Source organism: Chenopodium quinoa, unplaced genomic scaffold, assembly GCF_001683475.1.
Source record: "Chenopodium quinoa cultivar QQ74 unplaced genomic scaffold, ASM168347v1, whole genome shotgun sequence".
NCBI classification, from domain to species: domain Eukaryota; kingdom Viridiplantae; phylum Streptophyta; class Magnoliopsida; order Caryophyllales; family Amaranthaceae; genus Chenopodium; species Chenopodium quinoa.
This window is the reverse complement of record NW_018744311.1, coordinates 928,041-943,495: the sequence shown is the minus strand read 5'-3', so window position 1 is coordinate 943,495 and position 15,455 is coordinate 928,041. Positions and strand designations below refer to the sequence as shown.

At 30.5% G+C, this 15,455-nt stretch overlaps 1 protein-coding gene across 2 annotated transcripts; it reads left to right on the top strand.

Annotated features, from left to right (window-relative positions):
• The first annotated feature begins 8,362 nt into the window (after positions 1-8,362).
• LOC110695977 (linoleate 13S-lipoxygenase 2-1, chloroplastic-like) lies at positions 8,363-14,735 on the top strand. Of its 2 annotated transcripts, none has more exons than XM_021873227.1 (9): positions 8,363-8,800; positions 9,816-10,078; positions 10,818-11,058; positions 11,385-11,705; positions 11,946-12,031; positions 12,221-12,331; positions 12,616-12,917; positions 13,188-13,454; positions 13,788-14,735. In XM_021873227.1, the coding sequence occupies exons 1-9, from the start codon at positions 8,410-8,412 to the stop codon at positions 14,545-14,547; spliced, it is 2,742 nt and encodes a 913-aa protein (XP_021728919.1). In that variant the 5' UTR covers positions 8,363-8,409; the 3' UTR covers positions 14,548-14,735. The 2 variants fall into 2 exon arrangements, with proteins under 2 accessions (XP_021728919.1, XP_021728918.1); XM_021873226.1 differs by having other exon boundaries at positions 9,810-10,078.
• Positions 14,736-15,455: the final 720 nt, after the last annotated feature.

Here is a 15,455-nt window from a genome sequence, read left to right as displayed (position 1 = left end):
GATTCTTTATTCCCAGGAACAGGAGTACTAGGAATATCAATCATGGTATTGGTTTGCTCAATAGGTTTTGGAGCATCCCTAAACAAGACATAATCAATTTCTACTTGTTCAAAAGCAATTAACATCCTTTGTGACCATCTCTTATAATTAATTCCATCAAGAGACTCAACCTTAGACAAATCTAGGTATAGACGAGTTTGAGAATTGCTAGTCATGATATCAACAAAATAAATCAAAATATTTCGCTTCTAAATTGTTGGTAAAATAACCGTTGAAATCAATAACAAGCAAAAGATTAGAACTTTCCTGAATTGAAGATCCCAAACTCACAGTCGCGCCGTAGAACAATAATCCACTGCCTTAGAAGCGAAATACGCCACCACCGGTACAAGTTTCCTAGTGACGCACGCCCCCCAAGTTTAACGCAACTCTCTCCGTAATTCGTGCACCCGAACTCGAAGAGTGGAATTGCTCAAGAACTGTTCAGATCTCAAAAGGTAGGTTTGTGTTTTCGGCTAGAAAGAGAATAAAAAATCATGAAAAAGGTATGACTCGTATTTATATGAGTCCTGGAAATAGGAAACACGTAATCAAACCGACCTAGGAAAAAAGGCGGGCCCGATCGGGCGAGCTGCCGCCCGATCGGGCGCGAGATCAGATTTTCCAGACGTAGCTTCGCGCCCGGTCGGGCGAAGCCCGCCCGATCGGGCGATCTGAAATCCCCAATCTGGGCGAGCCATCGGGCGAAGCCGCCCGATCGGGCTCGTCAAAACCTTGAGTCCGCCGCCCGGTCGGGCGAAGCCCGCCCGATCGGGCGCGAAGATCTCGTAGAAAAACTCTTGTCCGTCGCCCGGTCGGGCGAAGCTGCCCGATCGGGCGCGAGAGTTCCTGTTTTTTCCTTGACCACCTTCGCCCGATCGGGCGCGAGTCATCCGATTGCATTACTATTTCCAACATCACTATTTTTAAAAAATAAATATCGGTCAAAGAGATATAATCTTATATAAATAATGGAAAAGTCAAAATATGTATTTTAAAACAGAGAGAGCAATAGAGTTGTCAAGTTAGATATGTGAATCAATATTGATAATCGTCGTATATAAGTTGGCTTCTAGCATTAGGTCAATGTTATGTGTTCATGTTCAGTGATATAGATTTAAATTCAAGTCCTTTTAGCTCACTTAAAACTAAATCGTTTTTATTTTCGGATAGAGTAGATTTTGATAATAATCTAAATTACAACCACAAAGGGGCCAGGATACATATCTTATCGTGGAAAATCAAAAGCTTCAGAAGCCCGCAATTGAGTTGGGTATGGACTAGTGGTCCACAATATATACACCTATATAAGCCATATTGAATATGTTGTACAAGTATAAAATATGGTCCATACTCCATACAATTATTATGAGACATACTGACATAAATACGTAGTATATTTTATTTTATTTTATTTTTTATTTTTATTTTTATTAATTTTTTTTTTCGGGTGGTGAGTGGTGAGACTGACCAAGTGAGCTTGTTTTTAACTACCGTAGTATAATGTTATTTTGTTACTTTAATTGTTTTGGGTTCGAAGAACTTAAAAGGCGATTTCCTAGTCGGATACCTCTAACTCAACGTTTTTTTTTAGTGATTTACGCTTTACATAATATTTTATGTAATTTTATTCATTAAGCATATATTAAAATTAGGTTAGATCCCGTGCAATGCACGGTAATCTATCTATAACTTTATACTAAAGGCGAAACCAGGAATGACACATGTCATCTCCTGATTAAAAATTTTCCCTCCAAAAGTTTTTATTTTTATTTTTATTTTTTTGGGCCAAAGCTTCTTAAATAAGCTTTTAATACAAATTATGCAATAATATTTCATTTCCTATTTATTTTTTTATACAATAATATGTAATAATACTATAATAGTTTGCTATCTATAACTTTGTAATGTAATTCATAGTTATTTTTATTAGTCATGCATATATTATTCTCTCTGTTTTTTAAGTGTGATAATTTTTTTTTTTTTTTTTTTTGTAATTACAGAACTTTCATCCTATTTTGCAATTAGGTATAATTTTTTATAATTAAATAATAGTGTTAAACTAATGATAAATATTAAATATTAAAAATTACCGTGCATGGCACGGGACTTAACCTAGTAATTATATATAGTTATACGTTATTGATTAATAAGTATTATAATATTAAATTAGTCAAGTAATAATAAAAGTGTATGATACGGAGTACGTTGATTTGGTATTTGCATTTTTTAATTGTAACTTCTAATAGTACCCATTTAAAACAAAAGTAGGCAAAAAATATGAGTAATATTTTTTTTAGGTGACAAATTATTTTAAGAATTTGATTTTTTTGATTTATAGTTTGTCCATTTCTTTTAAGAAAGATTTGTGGAATCTATTTATTTTAAATGTAATAATTACTATGCATTAATATGGAATATGTATAAAAAAATAATAATAATATATTTGTAAGTGATTTGTTTCCTAACTTAATAGATTTTTAAAAATAAAAATATTACCTAATTAATGACATACCAGAAGATGACAAGTGTTATTGCTGGTTTGTTTTTTAGTATATAGTTATTGATACTGTACTTGTTATGATTCACTATACTAGTACATTTGATGATTTGAAGATGATGGTTTGTTAGAAATCGATTTACATAACTTCATATTAGATATTTAGGTATGATCATTATGATGGTTTGTTAAAAATCAAGTTCTCATTTATTACTCCGTCATTATCGTGAAGAATTAAAGACACGAGCTACATGCCTGTATACATAGCTAGACTTGATAGACAAAGATATGTTAATATATAAACAAAAAAAAAAAGTTTTCTTTCTTTTGGTAGGAAAGAGAAAAGAAAGGGTTTAGAGACAGATACAAAATATGATTAATTAATTAAATAGATATAAGGATTCATCTATTATGTTGTTTTCTCCGTTTATAAAAGTATGACTCATTTACAATATACTTTTGTTTTGAGTTATACATGTGAATAGTTAAGTGGGTGTAACTGTGTAAGGAAAAAAAAAGAGTAATATAATAGAGATAAGGTAAAAGGTGTTGGGTCTTGGGTGTAAGAAAAATGAATATGATGTAAAAGAGAGTGTAAAAATTTGGGATATATATATATATATATATATATATATATATATATATATATATATATATATATATATATATATATATATATATATATATAGGGGAGGGATCCGGTAAGAACCTCTCCTTATATAAGAACCCAATCTTATATAAGAACCCCTCTTTATGTTCTAAACTTTTTTCGGCTTATGTTCTAAAGTTTTCCTATGTTCTAATTTTTTTTCTGCTTATGTTCTAATTATTTCATATATTCTAAATTATTTTTTCAGCTTACATTCTAAATTTTTTCATATGTTCTAAATTATTTTTTCAACTTATGTTTTAAATTTTTTTTCCTATATTCTAAATTATTTTTTCAGATTATGTTCTTAATTTTTTCCTATGTTCTAAATTATTTTTCATATGTTCTAAATTTAGCCTATGTTTTAAATTTTTTTTCCTATATTCTATATTATTTTTTCGGCTTATGTTTTAAATTTTTTCCTATGTTCTAAATTATTTTTTCAACTTATGTTTTAAATTTTTTTCCTATATTCTAAATTAATTTTTTCAGTTTATGTTCTAAATTATTTTTCATATGTTTTAAATGTTTGTTTGTTTATGTTCTAATTTTTTTTTTCTATGTTCTAAATAATTTTTTTCAGCATATGTTCTAAATTTTTTCTTATGTTCTAAATTTTTTTTTCAGCTTATGTTCTAAAATTTTTCCTATGTTCTAAATTTTTTCCTATGTTCTAAATTATTTTTTAGCTTATGTTCTAAATTTTTTCCTATATTCTAAATTATTTTTCATATATTCTAAATGTTTGTTTGTTTAGGTTCTAAATTTTTCATATGTTCTAAATTTTTTTTCCTATATTATACATTTTTTTTCCTTATGTTCTAAATTTTTTTTTCAGCTTATGTTTTAAATTTTTTTCTATGTTCTAAATTTTTTTTTTCAGCTTACGTTCTAAATTTTTTCTTATGTTTTAAAAGTTGGTTTGCTTATGTTCTAAATTTTCCTATAATCTAAATTTTTTTCCTAAATTCTAAAGTTTTTTCTTATGTTCTAAATTTTTTCCTATATTTTAAATTATTTTTTCAGCTTATGTTTTAAATTTTTTTTCTATGTTCGAAATTATTTTTTCAATTTATGTTCTAAATTTTTTCCTATGTTCTAAATTATTTTTCATATGTTTTTTTGTTTATGTTCTAAATTTTTCCTATGTAGTAATTTTTTTTCCTATATTCTATATTATTTTTTCAGCTTATGTTCTAAATTTTTTCCTATGTTTTAAATTATTTTTTCAGCTTATGTTCTAAATTTTTTCCTATGTTCTAGATATTTGTTTTCTTATGCTTTAAATTCTTCTTCTTGTTTTTTTTTTTGTTGTTGTAAATAGGTGCGTAGTCCTGGAGTTGATATAAATATCCTATGTGTTGCCCCTAGACATGCTACGCGAGAGGTAAGATATAACTTTTGTCTGCTTCTATACTTTTTCCATTATTTTTTGCTACTTTAGTGCCCCTTAACTTATTATATTTTACTGGATATAGGAAGATTTCTTCGAAGAACTCCATTAGATGCTTTCTGAGATGCCTGAGGTTACAAAGTTGCACCCTGTGCCTGATGCTTTTGTCCCGGTGATGAGATTTAAGTTCAATGGGGTGTCCATAGATCTTCTTTATGCAAAATTGTCGCATTTGAGTTTCTACATTGCATGTGATTGTTTTCCTCGGCTTCTATGGGAGGGTGTTGATTTATATTAAAAACCTATTAGCTCAAGTGGTAGAGCACTATGCAAATGCATAGTTGATATAGGTTCGAATCCTACATAGGCAATATTTATAAATAACTATATAAGAAAAACTTTAGAAAATAGGTAGTAAAAGTTTAGAACATAAAAAAAAAAAAAAAAAAAAAAAAAACTTTAGAACATAAGTAGACTGAATTTAGAACATAGGCAAAAGAATTTTGAACATAGGAAAGAATATTTTAAACATAGGAAATAAAAACCGTTAGAACATAGGTAGAAAAAATTTAGAATATAGGAAAAAATTAGAACATAGGTTGAAAAAATTTAGAACACAGGAAAAAAAAACTTTAGAACATAAGTAGACTAAATTTAGAACATAGAAAAAAAAAAAATTTGAACATAGATAAAAGAATATTTAGAATATAGGTAAAAGAATATTTAGAACGTAAACAAAAAAAAAGAAACTTTAGAACATAGGTAGTAAAAATTTAGAACTTAGGAAAAAAAAACTTTAGAACATAAGTAGACTGAATTTAGATTATAGGCAAAAGAATTTAGAACATAGGTAAAAGAATATTTAGAACATAAGAAGAAGAAAAAAAACTTTAGAACATAGGTTGGAAAAATTTAGAACATAGGAAAAAAAAAAAAAAAAAAAAAAAAAAAAAAAAAAAAAAAAACTTTAGTATATAAGTAGACTAAATTTGGAACATAGAAAAAAAAAATTAGAAAATAGGTAGACTAGATTTAGAACATAAGAGTAGGCAAAAAAATTTAAAACATAAAAAAAGAATTACAGAAATGCCATTACTAAAGGATGGTTTTAGATGGTTGGATCAAAACTAATAAATGGTTGAGATTGGTTCTTATATAAGATTGAGTTCTTATATAGAGGAGGGTTCTTACATGAGCCTTCCTCTATATATATATATATATATATATATATATATATATATATAATATATATATATATATATATATATATATATATTAATCCCATCTACCCGTCTTAATAAATAAATAAATAAATGGACAAAAAATGGATGAAAAGTGGGCAATGAGTGGGTGATAAATCGGATTGGATCTCCATCTTGAACCATCCACCTACTCATTTAACATATTTTTTTTAATAAATTATATCTTAATTTTTTTAAAAAATACAAAACATGCAAAGATTATACACTTTATTTTATTTTATTTTAATTTTTATTGTTACAAAATAATTTTTCAACAAATAAATTTGTTGGTATTGTTTAATTTACTTTATTATATATATCATCCCAAAGAAAAAGAATACTTCACATTATTTATTTATTTTAATTTTGAAGAAAGCATACTTCACATTATTATTTATGAGAGCATTAAATTATATTCAATGAACTTAAAAGTTATTTATTTATTTTTCTCCATATATATATTTTGCATGATTTGTATCGATCTCATTAGGAATTGAATACATCAAAATGTTTTTATTTTTTTTATAAAAAATTGCTATCTCCTTATTCTACTTCTTTTTTTTTTTTAGAAAAAGATATTGTGTTACACAAATTATTAAAAGTAGTTCATACTTCGTATTTAATTAGTTGGAATTTTTACGGAAATAATAATTGGTCGATGATCAATCAATATTAATTGCTGTAAATTTCTATTTAATTGTATTAATTCAAACTAAGCATTGACTAGTAATAATTGCTTAGAATATGTTCTCTTCAGCTTAATTTCAGTTCAGTTCAGCTCCTAATTTCCTTCTCTCATAAAATATTCATTTCAGCTCAGTTCAGTTCAGCTCAGTTCAATAAATGTGAACATGTCTTTAGTATGTTAATAAAAGAGAGATTTTTCATTATATACATTACCATTAAACAAACAGAGTACGTAATACGATTCCAAAAAAATAAAAATAAAAAAAGCAAACAAAGTAATAATAAGAAGTATAAATAAATAAGAATATATTTGTGGATGGACTTTAAACGGAATATTGAAACATCTTTATGGACGTTGATCTGTCGAGAGAGTTTTTACTACTGCACATATATATAAGTATAACAATTGTCACTCAGTATATTATATGTATAATATAACAATTTTCAGTCAAAAAACATATTATAATTATATCAACAATAATTCATCAATGATAACAGTATAACACACCAATTATTCAATTCTGCAATTTTGTATCCATGAGTTGTAACGTGCCAGCCCATAACTCTTAGGAATACGATCGAGTATGTCATACATATCATATTATTAATGATAATTATTGCATCCTAAAATAAAATAAAATAAAATAAAATAGGAAATATGGAAAAGAAAAATCCAACCTTTGGGCGGTCTGATAATAAAAATTCAACCTTTAATTAATCTCACAAAAATCCAACCTTTATACCCTACCTTCTTTTATAGATCCGTTTGACCTTGAACCTGTTAATCATGTTATTTTTTTTCCCTTTTTTTTCTTTCTCCTTCCTCCTTACTTTCTCTTTCCTTCTCCTTCATATTTTCCGGTCACCGACCACAACCACCCAACCACGACCACCAGAACCCACACCCTAATCCCTCCCCCCCCAAAATTCGAGCCACCCTAACTCCTTCCCCATGAAAACCGACCACCCCAACCCCCTTTCCCATGAAAACCCGATCACCCTAATCCCCAAATCGACCACCCTAACCCCCTCCCCTACAAAATCCGACCATCCCTCCCCGTCCCTTGCAAAATTCGACCATCCCCTCTTCCATGAATTAATTTGTGTAAAGTTTGTTTGTTTGTTTTTTTTTTTTTTTGTTGAAATTGGATTAAAACCCATGTAAATGGCTAATTATGGGTGTTACGGGTTTCAGCAAATGGGGATGGGATGGGTTACGATTTTCAGGTGGAATGGGGGATGCGATTTCAGGTGGTGGTCGGTTTAGGGTCGAGGTGGAGAAAGGGTCAGGACAGGGTAGGGATTAGGGTCAGTTTTGGGTTGCCGACAATTGGGATTTGGCGGTGGGTGAGATCGATGGGTGGCTAGCGTTGCACGCGCAGGGGAAGGGGAGTTGCACGCCGGGGAGGGAGGGGGAGAGGGAGTGGTGGCAGAGGAAGGTGGTGGTGGAAAAGGGGATTTGAATTTTTTTTTGTTTTTTTATTTATTTTTGTTTTAATTTTTTTAATAATTAAAAAAACAATTGACCTATTAGTAGTTGACACGTGGCATATAACTTACAAAAACCGGTCATCAACAGGTAATGGATCTTTAGATGAAGGTGGGGTATAAAGGTTAGATTTTTCTGAGATTAAACGAAGGTTGGATTTTTATTGTAAGACCGCGCAAAGGTTGGATTTTTAATTTCCATTTTTCCAATAAAATAATTATATGAATATCTGCCCTAGATATATCTATCTTGTATAAACCACATGGTTCACACAAGCTGTAATTGCATAATATATTCCAAATTTAGTAATATTATAATTCCAAGCATGCCCTTCACCATCTATAAAAGGAATAATGTATCATACCAATTTTTTCATCCCAAAAAAAAAATAAATTTTTATCTAAAATAAAGATGTTGAACACATCCACCAATAATATTAGCAAAACCCCATCACCTTTTTTGTTGCCAAAGCCCTTTGTTAATGGAAATGAAACTAATTTTGTTCAACTATACAATTCATCTAGGGTAAATAATGCATCAATTGGTGCATTATTTTCTAGGAAGTTGTATGGTGGTGGTGGTGCCGTTACTAGGGCACATCGTGGTCGAAATGGCCGCCTTAGAGTTAAGGCAGTGGCAGCCGTAGGTGGTGAACAGGCTGTGAAGGTTAAGGCCACCATTTCAGTACAACCAGCGATTGGTTTATTGAGCAACCTTAATCTTAACCGAGGGCTTGATGATATGACTGATTTGTTGGGTAAATCCATCCTTTTGGAGCTTGTTAGTGCTGAGACTCAATCGAGTAAGTAAATGACACGTTGATATGATATTACTACGAATTTGATATTACTACGAATTTTATTTATGCTTTCTCTACTATTCTATTTAGCGGGTGGATTACTCATAATTTTATGATAGAATCAAAGCATATACACAAACTTTTAAATAAATCGGGTGTACATCCATAATAAAGATGGCTAAAGTAATCAAAAGTTACCCCTGAAATGAATAAATGTTACTCCAATATGCATAAAAGTAACCTAATAGAAATAAAAATTATCTACGCTTTATTAGTATAAAATCACATTTTAAATGACTAAAAATTAATTATTAGTGAGTGAATGTAATTAGATTACCATTATAAAACTTTTTTGTTGTCTATTTATATAAAAATTGTATTAGGTTTAAAGTTATTCAAAAAAAGGCAAAACATTACCCTAAAATTAGGTAAAAATTATTCTTATACTGCTCGATGTACAGTAACATCAATGTAAAGTAGGTGTATACAAAAGTTTTTCAAGCATATATTACTTCTATACAAAGTAAGTAACATGCGCGCAACCAAATAGAAAGTAACATTCAATTCATCTAGTTAAAGAAACTTTAATACAAACGTATTGTTTTTCTAATTTCTTGACAGGACGTACAATTTGAACGACAATCAATTTATTAAGGGTGGACATATATGTTGATACTTGATAATATAGTGCAATAATTGGACTAATTAATTAACTGTACCAAATGAAATAAAAGTTGGACTAATTAATCTAATTATAGATTATGTGACTTAGCTAGCTCCCTCTAATCCTAAAAGTTCAACTCATTTGACTTTATTTTAAGGCATTTAAGATTTGAAAATTATATTGTGACAAATCTAACAATATCCCACATTTTCACATATAAACTATTCGTAATTTTTTCTTTTCTTTCTAATAAGTAATAACTATATACATGAGTATTTTAAACGGGACATACATAAAAATTAAATGAGTCGAGCTTTTAATAATTTTTGTTGTATGATGTTGTCAAAGAATCAGGATTGGAGAAGGCGACAATCAAAGGATACGCCCACCGAACAAAATCGGAGAAGGGATTGGTAAAATATGAATCAGATTTGGTAGTCCCACCAGAATTTGGAGAAGTTGGTGCTGTACTTATTGAAAACGAACACCATACAGAGATGCACCTCATTGATATTGTCCTTGATGGCTTGCCTTTTGGTTCATTACAATTTAATTGCAATACATGGGTCCATGCCAAATTCGACAACCCTGAAAAAAGGGTTTTCTTTACTAAGAAGGTACGAGTAATACTCTACATAATGAAATACGTTTAGTATTTTAAGTGATACACTTTAACTTTTTTTATTATTTTTTTTCAACTATTTACATATGGAGTATTATTTTTTGAATTAATTTTTTTTACTTGTATATAATTACTATCAATTTTATACTATAAATTGTCTTTATTGATAAATAATTAAATATATTAGAAATCAAACATTTGTCTGGACATGAATGACAACTAACAAGTGCTAGTTTGTCACTAACGGAGTAAAAAAAAAAAAAGAAAATTAAAACAAAAGAAGAGGGAGTATTTCATATGTTTTTTTTTTGACCCAAGTATTTCATATGTTTTATACAAATTATTTTATGGTAAGTTTAATTTACTATGTATATGTCATTGACTCTATGTATATCTAGTCTCATAATACAAGACTTATATTAGGTTAGATTCAATTCAATAATTAATGTTAATTATTTTTTATTTGGTATGAATTTTCGACATTAGAACTGTTTCATATTATAAAGTGTTTTCAATTCGGTTTGACTAATTGATAATTATTGGTCACCCAACATGTATGAGGTAGTCGGATTGATTTTATCTAATTATTAATTTTTTTTTGACAAATTCTATTTGATTTTTTTTTTTTTCAAATTTATGGATTTTCAAATAGTTGAAAATTAAATAAAACTCAACATTGAATTTGATATATAATTGTACAATCATTAAGTAACGATTATTTTATATACATATAGTCATACTTGCCATCACAAACACCAGCTGGATTGAAGAAGTTAAGAGAAAAGGAGCTTAAAAGTTTGAGAGGGGATGGAAAGGGGGAGCGCAAGTGCTTTGAAAGAATTTATGATTATGACATTTACAACGATGTTGGCGATCCTGATAGAGATCCCGCATTGGCTAGACCCGCTTTGGGTGGTAGCAAAGATCTTCCTTACCCTCGACGTTGTAGAACTGGACGTCCTCCTACTAAGACAGGTATTAATTTCATTTCTTTTCATGATCTCCAAGATACACACTGCAAGAGTATAACAACCTATATATATTTTTTTTATTATTAAATTTCATCAATAAAAACCATAATGAAAAGTATAATATATACATACCTTTAAATCTATTGAAGAAATACAAGTTTATTTTGATAAACAAATTAAAATGTGTTCGTTCATCAACAATCCTATCGTTGGACCAATTAATAATAAAATGTTGCTAATTTAATTACCAGTTTGCCACTTGATGATGAATGGGGCCTTCCTTAAATATACGCATTCAAATTTATCTTATGAATGCAATCTCATGTACAGATCCAAGTTCGGAAAGCAGATCTAATACAGTGTATGTACCTAGAGATGAACAATTCTCAGAGGTGAAGCAAGCACAATTTGGTTTCACAACCGTGTACTCGGTGTTGCATGCTGTGATACCATCATTAGAGACCGCCATGGTTGATCCTGATCAAGGATTTCCATACTTCACTGCCATCGACTCGCTATTCAACGAAGGGGTTCATTGTCCTGGATTGCAACAAAATGGAGTCTTGCAAAATATGTTGCCTAGGCTCATCAGGGCCGTCACTGACATTGAAAAAAACATGCTTCGTTTTGAGCTCCCTAAGATATTTGACCGTATGAACTTTTTCTAATTACTCAACTTAATTACTAACTCTTAATATAAAGTGTTACTCCAGATTAATCTGACACGCTTTGTCTTAAATCACAACTTTAACTAATGTTGTGTTTAAAGTCAAAGCGTGCCAGATATTCATAAACATAATAAAGGGAGTAATAGTTTTGACATAATTGACTGTTTTGACTAATTAAGCTAAGTAGTTAATTAATATAGTAAATTTTATGGTTGACTTGCAGGGGATAGGTTTTCTTGGTTTAGAGATGAGGAGTTCTCTCGTCAAACTCTTGCTGGCTTGAATCCTTTGAGTATCAAGCGTGTCACGGTATAATTTGAAACCTAATTTATATACAACTAATACAAGAATTCATAAACGTACTTTCACTATATATAGTTTATGTAAAATGCTAGAGGTCGAATGAAGGCCTAAATAATCACTGAAATGTGCATAATTATCTATTTCGTCTATAAAATAAAATGAAATTGTAATCATATTTACATGTCATTCTCACAGGAATGGCCACTAAAGAGTAATCTGGATCCTAACATCTACGGTCCATCCGAATCGGCTTTCACAACAGAGCTCATACAGAGCCAGATAAAGGGTTCCATGACTCTTGATCAGGTTGTTATAAGATCAATTATGTTGTTCAACTATATATATATAGGAAAATTCCCTGTTTCTCATAGTGAGAAACAAAATTTGTTTCTCATGGGGCATTTTCGTGAATAAATTAACAATCATTATTGCGGGCTCCACAATTGAATAAAGTTAAATAAAGTTGTTGGTTTATTCATAAAAATGCCATGTCCCATGAAAAACTATCCATATTTTTTTTATGTGCAATGTATGTAAATGAATATATCATACTTGTTAAGGCGACTAAGAAAAAATGATGATATTGGCAGGCATTGAAAGAAAAGAAGTTGTTTATAATTGATTATCATGACATGTTTATGCCATACGTGAACAAAGTAAGGGAGCAAAAAGGGACAACATTATATGCATCACGAACTTTGTTCATCCTTAATGATGATGGAACACTAAGACCTTTAGGTATTGAATTAACTCGGCCTCCCGTAGATGGGAAGCCTCAATGGAAGCAAGTGTATATGCCGGGAACTAGTGCCACTTCCGGTTGGCTATGGAAGCTTGCTAAGGCACATGTCCTTTCCCATGACTCGGGTTACCACCAACTTATTAGCCATTGGTACGTTCATTTTACCTATTTTTTGCACTTGGATAAGTTAAGTTGATAACTTTAAAACCACATATTTGCTATCCTTTTTTTTAATATGCTACAAATTAAGGTCTTGGGCCTGTTCTCATACGTTTATTTTCAGTTGAGTTCAGTTCAATTCAGCTCCTAATTTCCTTCTCATATAAAATATTCATTTCAGTTCAGTCAATGAGAACAAGCCCTTAACTTACCTTAAATATTTAATTTGTACCTAAACATATCTTTACTTGATGATTGTAGGCTTAGAACTCATTGTTGCACGGAACCTTACATAATTGCTGCAAATCGTCAATTGAGTGAAATGCACCCAATATATAGGCTATTGCACCCTCATTTTCGATACACCGTAGAGATCAACGCTCTTGCTCGGCTAGCTTTGATTAATGCAGGCGGTATCATTGAGGGTTCCTTCTCACCCGGGAAGTATGCCTGTGAGATTAGCTCTGTCATTTACGGCTTGGAGTGGCGATTTGATCATGAAGCCTTACCAAATGACCTTATTAGCAGGTAATTTAAAATTAAAATACACTTTTGCAACATCAATTTGGTTGGTAATGAAGCATGAATTAGTTAACTAACTAGACACGAATTTACTCCTTAATTCATGTTATCCATGGTGTAAATTGAACAAACACTATTGTAACAATTAAAATCTTGTCAAACATATCAGTTAATTAATTAATACGGAGTAGAAAATAATATACATAGTCCTTATGGGCTTATGACTACTTATAGTGTTATAAGAATAGAATTTAAAATTGAGAAATATAAATGAAAACATAACATTTATTTATGCTGATTTGCAACGTTATTTTATCATGTATTCCTCCTTTATTATAGGGGATTGGCAGAAGAAGATCCATCAGCACCACACGGATTAAAGCTAACAATAGAGGACTACCCATACGCGAATGATGGCTTAGAGTTATGGTCTATCCTAAAGCAATGGGTGGCAGATTATGTGAACCACTACTACAAAGACCCGAGCCTAGTAGAATCGGACCAAGAGCTTCAAGCTTGGTGGACCGAGGTAAGAACCGTAGGGCACGGAGACAAGAAAGACGAGCCATGGTGGCCGAACCTCAAAACAAACGAAGACCTAATCCAAATTGTAACAACCATTATATGGGTTACTTCAGGGCATCATGCAGCCGTAAACTTCGGACAATATGCATATGCGGGTTACTTTCCTAATAGGCCTACTGTGATGAGGGCTAAGATGCCTACAGAAGACCCCACTATTGACGAATGGAAACACTTTATTGATAAACCCGAGGAGACCCTACTTCGAAGTTACCCTTCTCAAATACAAGCTACTAGAGTAATGGCAATTTTGGACGTACTTTCGGGTCATTCACCCGACGAGGAATATCTAGGTGAGAGTATGGAGCCTTCTTGGGAGAATGAACCTATGATTAAGGCGGCTTTCGAGAAGTTTAACGGGAGGTTGAAGGAGTTGGATGGGATCATTGATGAGAGGAATGCTAATGAGAACTTAAGGAATAGAAATGGAGCTGGTGTTGTGCCTTATGAATTGTTGAGGCCATTTTCTGAACCTGGTGTTACTTCTATGGGAGTTCCTAATAGTATTTCCATTTAGAATAAACATTATATTCATTAAGTATGCACAAGAGCATGCATAATTGTGACAATTAATTTAAGTTGCTAGTTCTTTCAAGCAAAAATTAAAAATTGAAATTGAAAGTGAGCAAATGAAAAAATGTCCTTTCGATTGTGTGCACTTTTTACAATAAAATAATGGAATGCTATTTTGTTTTTCTTGCATTATTTTTTTCTATGTACTTCTTGAATTTTAGCGTTATAATTTCTAAATTCTACTTGGTATTATGCTTATTTAAAACAAAATGCACGAATAATACTCTTCTAAAACCATATCATTCAATCAACAAAATTAAAAAAGTTTTTTGGTTAGGCTAGAAAATTTGTGCTGTTGCAAGATAATAAAAACATAAAGCGAAAAGTAAAACACATGAAAGAGTTTAAATGATATGTAGTATTAGATCCCGAAATTAATTATAATAACATTACTAATGAAATAACCATTTGAAATCAAAACTAAAGACGACAATTGAACGAACTTTTTAATTACGTATAATACATCATACAAAATATCTACACTTCCGCATCATAACAAAGAGCTACACAATTGGGCCTTAGATAATTGAATTATGGAAGATTTTCTTATGGAATGATATTACAATAATTAAAAAGGAAATAACAATTTTTCATAAATATTGTAAAAAAAAAACTTAAAAAAAACTTTTAAAAAAAATCATAAATAAATTGATTCCTTCAGACGTGTCAATTGGGCAAATACGTCCGTAGTGACTAGGATGGATATCTCGTATCCGAAAACTAGCGGTTCGCCCTGTCAATCCCCCAGGGCCCAAATAACTCAACTTTCTCCCATGAACTTTATATTGTTTTTTGTCTTTTTAACAATTACTCGTAAAATATGTCAATTTTTTCCACGTAGGAAATCAAAGC